Source organism: Nanorana parkeri, unplaced genomic scaffold (genome assembly GCF_000935625.1).
Source record: "Nanorana parkeri isolate BGI_ZX_2015 unplaced genomic scaffold, ASM93562v1 scaffold341, whole genome shotgun sequence".
NCBI classification, from domain to species: domain Eukaryota; kingdom Metazoa; phylum Chordata; class Amphibia; order Anura; family Dicroglossidae; genus Nanorana; species Nanorana parkeri.
Genome location: NW_017306609.1, coordinates 337,343 through 340,216, shown reverse-complemented (window position 1 = coordinate 340,216; position 2,874 = coordinate 337,343). Strand labels below are relative to the sequence as shown.

Sequence of the window (2,874 nt, the reverse complement as noted above, 5' to 3'; positions counted from 1 at the left end):
TATTAAGCAACCCATAACAGACGAGTTAGTCTCACAGAGTGCAGGAAGTGACAATGTAGAACTGAACAGCAGTCTGATATTATAAGAAGTTAACCATCTTGTCCTGGAGCCAGCCAAGTTGTCAGCAGTGTATACAGCGTGCTATTGCCAGGAAGTCCATGGGGATACCTAACAGCTCTGCCACTGCCCTGGCTAGCCCCTTTGGTACAGCACACTGGCATTTCCTCTGAGCTCACAGAAAATATGACGCAGCCTCTGATTATTCCCTCCTCGGAAGAGGAAGTTTCTTTCTGAATAACGGTCAGAGCAGCACAAGCCGGGAAAAAGGCAGAAGAATTCCCAAAGATCCAGACTTTGTAAGTGCTGCCAGGCTTTTGGACGTAGGGCAGCAGCAGCACCCACCCTGCCCAGTATGGGATGAGTGAGTTTCCTTTGGAACAGGATGCCAGTGTATTCCGTCAATTTGAAAGTTTTCTGGCTGCTGGTGATCGTCATATTTACAGGCATCTGGTGCATGTTTCTGACTCTGAGGAGGAGCAGCAATGAGGGAAAGGATGGGGGCTGCCAGGAGGAATCATTCAGCAGCTCGCAACTTCTCTTCAAGTTAGGATTGTTACTCTTGGTCTGTTCCATTGTCTTCAGATGCTGTAGCTCCTCCCCGAAGTGCCAACGTGGGGACATAACTTTCCAGCAACAGCATCAGCAGCAAGTCAGGAAAAATCTGCTTGAATCGTTTTACGAACAACACATCAAGCTCTCGCCACATGTTCTTGGTCACAGTAAGGCACATGTGAGCCAGATAGTGGGCGAACTCATCAGGGTGGGCAAAGCAAAGCAACATGACACAGGAGTCATCTTTAGGGGGGACTTTGTTCAGATTGGCAGTGCTTATGAGCAACATAAAATCAACAGTCCAGACTATTTTGACATCCTGGTGCCACTTAAGATGCCGCAAAGTCTCAAACTGGAACCTTTTTTTTCAGATTTGTGTAAAGAGCTGGTGCCCAGTCTTCATGGCTCCATGATATGCGGGGTGGCAGCGGCCAGAAAGTCAGAGTGGGCCAAAACATACAAGCAGTTCAGTGATTGTTTCTGTACAGAAGTAGGGCCTCGCCATGCGCTGTCTTCTACATCTGTCCAAAAATGGTTCCACTGGAAGATACAGAGATGCCTCAACGTGATCAGATACCAATTTGAAGAGCGGAGTTACATTACTCTCTCTGTATGTGATGATAAACTCATCCTCAAAATTCTCCCAAGGTCAGATTATGTCTGTTGCCATATCTCCATGTCTGTGAGACTTATACCTGCTTTTCACTTGGGAGATTTAGTGTTCCTAACAGCGCAGCCTTGGGGCAGTAATTCCTGTTTGGACAGCGTAAATCTAAACTCTTACTGGGGCATTAACTTTTCCAAATTCGAGCAAAAGTTATTGAACTGGTTTAAAGATCAGGCCCCTTCTAACTCATGCCACCTGAAGTGCCTGCAGATCATGAAAAGCTTGAGGGACCTCAATGCCAAGACATTCCAGCCTTCCTTCGCATCTCAGTGGAGATCTATTTTGTCTTCCTATAATTTGAAAACAGCACTCTTTTACCTGTTACTGAAAATTCCATTTGAGAAGTGGGATGATTTGTTACTGATGGAGAGGATGGCAGACTACTTCATGTTTTTGAAAGAATCTTTGCAAAAGGAATCACTGATGCATTTCTTCTTAGGTAACAGGAATCTTCCAAATTGTGTTACCCTGCCAAAAATGTTCAAAGAAGCAATGCCAGTAAACCTGCTGGAGGGATACGGGTTGGATCTGTTGGACCAAGTGTGTTTTCAGCTTCTTAATTTATGGGTCCAAATGCCTCGGATTTTACGGATGAGTTCCTCTCCAAAAACCTTCATAAGAGAGTCTATGAGGTGCAAACATACACACCTTTAGGTGATATTCCAAAACAAAAAAATGGGATGAAATCAGGGTAAATTTTATTTTTGGCATTTAAATGCTGTGCACTGCAGAACAATGTTTGTTACATGTGCTAAATTCCAAAATGCCAGAATCCCAGGGTATGGTGTTTCTACTAAACTGCAGTAAAATATTGTTTATATAAGAGATGCTTTTTGCACATTTTGTAATATTTATTGTATTTGCATCACAGTTTTGCAACATTGATGTGCAGTAAGATAGGACTTGAAAAGTTTTATTTACAGAAGTGGCTTTTTATGGCTGCTTCGTATTCCAAATGTTAAGAAGGCAAAACATTTTTTTAAATGGTCTATTTTTTGTATTAATACTATTTCAGCTTATTTAACAAGTACTGTCCTTTTAGTATAGTTATCGTTTTAGGCCACAACACCATTCCATGCACCCTTTCCAAGTCTGATACCCCAGATCTTCACTGTGTGGCCTGCATGGCCACTTGTCCTTTTCAGCATGTCACATCAGTCAATGGAAGGGGTGTAAACAGATACAGCATGTCTTCCACTGACTCCTGGTGAACAAATTAAAGTATGGTATGGAAGATAGGCTGATTTACATATTACCATATCTTCCAACATCAGAAACTTAAAGGCTAAGTTCATGTTTCTGATCATGTTTCATGTTACACACAATATTTAGGATCTGTAAATGGAGAAACTAGAAGTCACCAGCCACTACAATAGAGTGCATTGTAATTTCAATGGAGTACTATTGCGGTGATGTCACCACACTTGTAGTCCATTGACCCTCTCTCACTGTCTGCAGGGACCAGAACATTTTACTGGCTCCTATGCAAAAATATAATTTTATTATGTGATGTAGAATTGTGCATTTATTATTTTTGTGCAAAAGGTAGAATTATTCTTTAAATATATAATTGGTAACTGGGTATTTATAGAGAT

The 2,874-nt window shown here is 41.9% G+C and overlaps 1 protein-coding gene across 1 annotated transcript; it reads left to right on the top strand.

The window, feature by feature from the left end:
- The first annotated feature begins 295 nt into the window (after window positions 1–295).
- On the top strand, window positions 296–1,933 carry ITPRIPL2 (inositol 1,4,5-trisphosphate receptor interacting protein like 2). The gene has a single exon (XM_018558462.1). The coding sequence runs from the start codon at window positions 443–445 to the stop codon at window positions 1,931–1,933; it is 1,491 nt and encodes a 496-aa protein (XP_018413964.1). The 5' UTR covers window positions 296–442.
- Window positions 1,934–2,874: the final 941 nt, after the last annotated feature.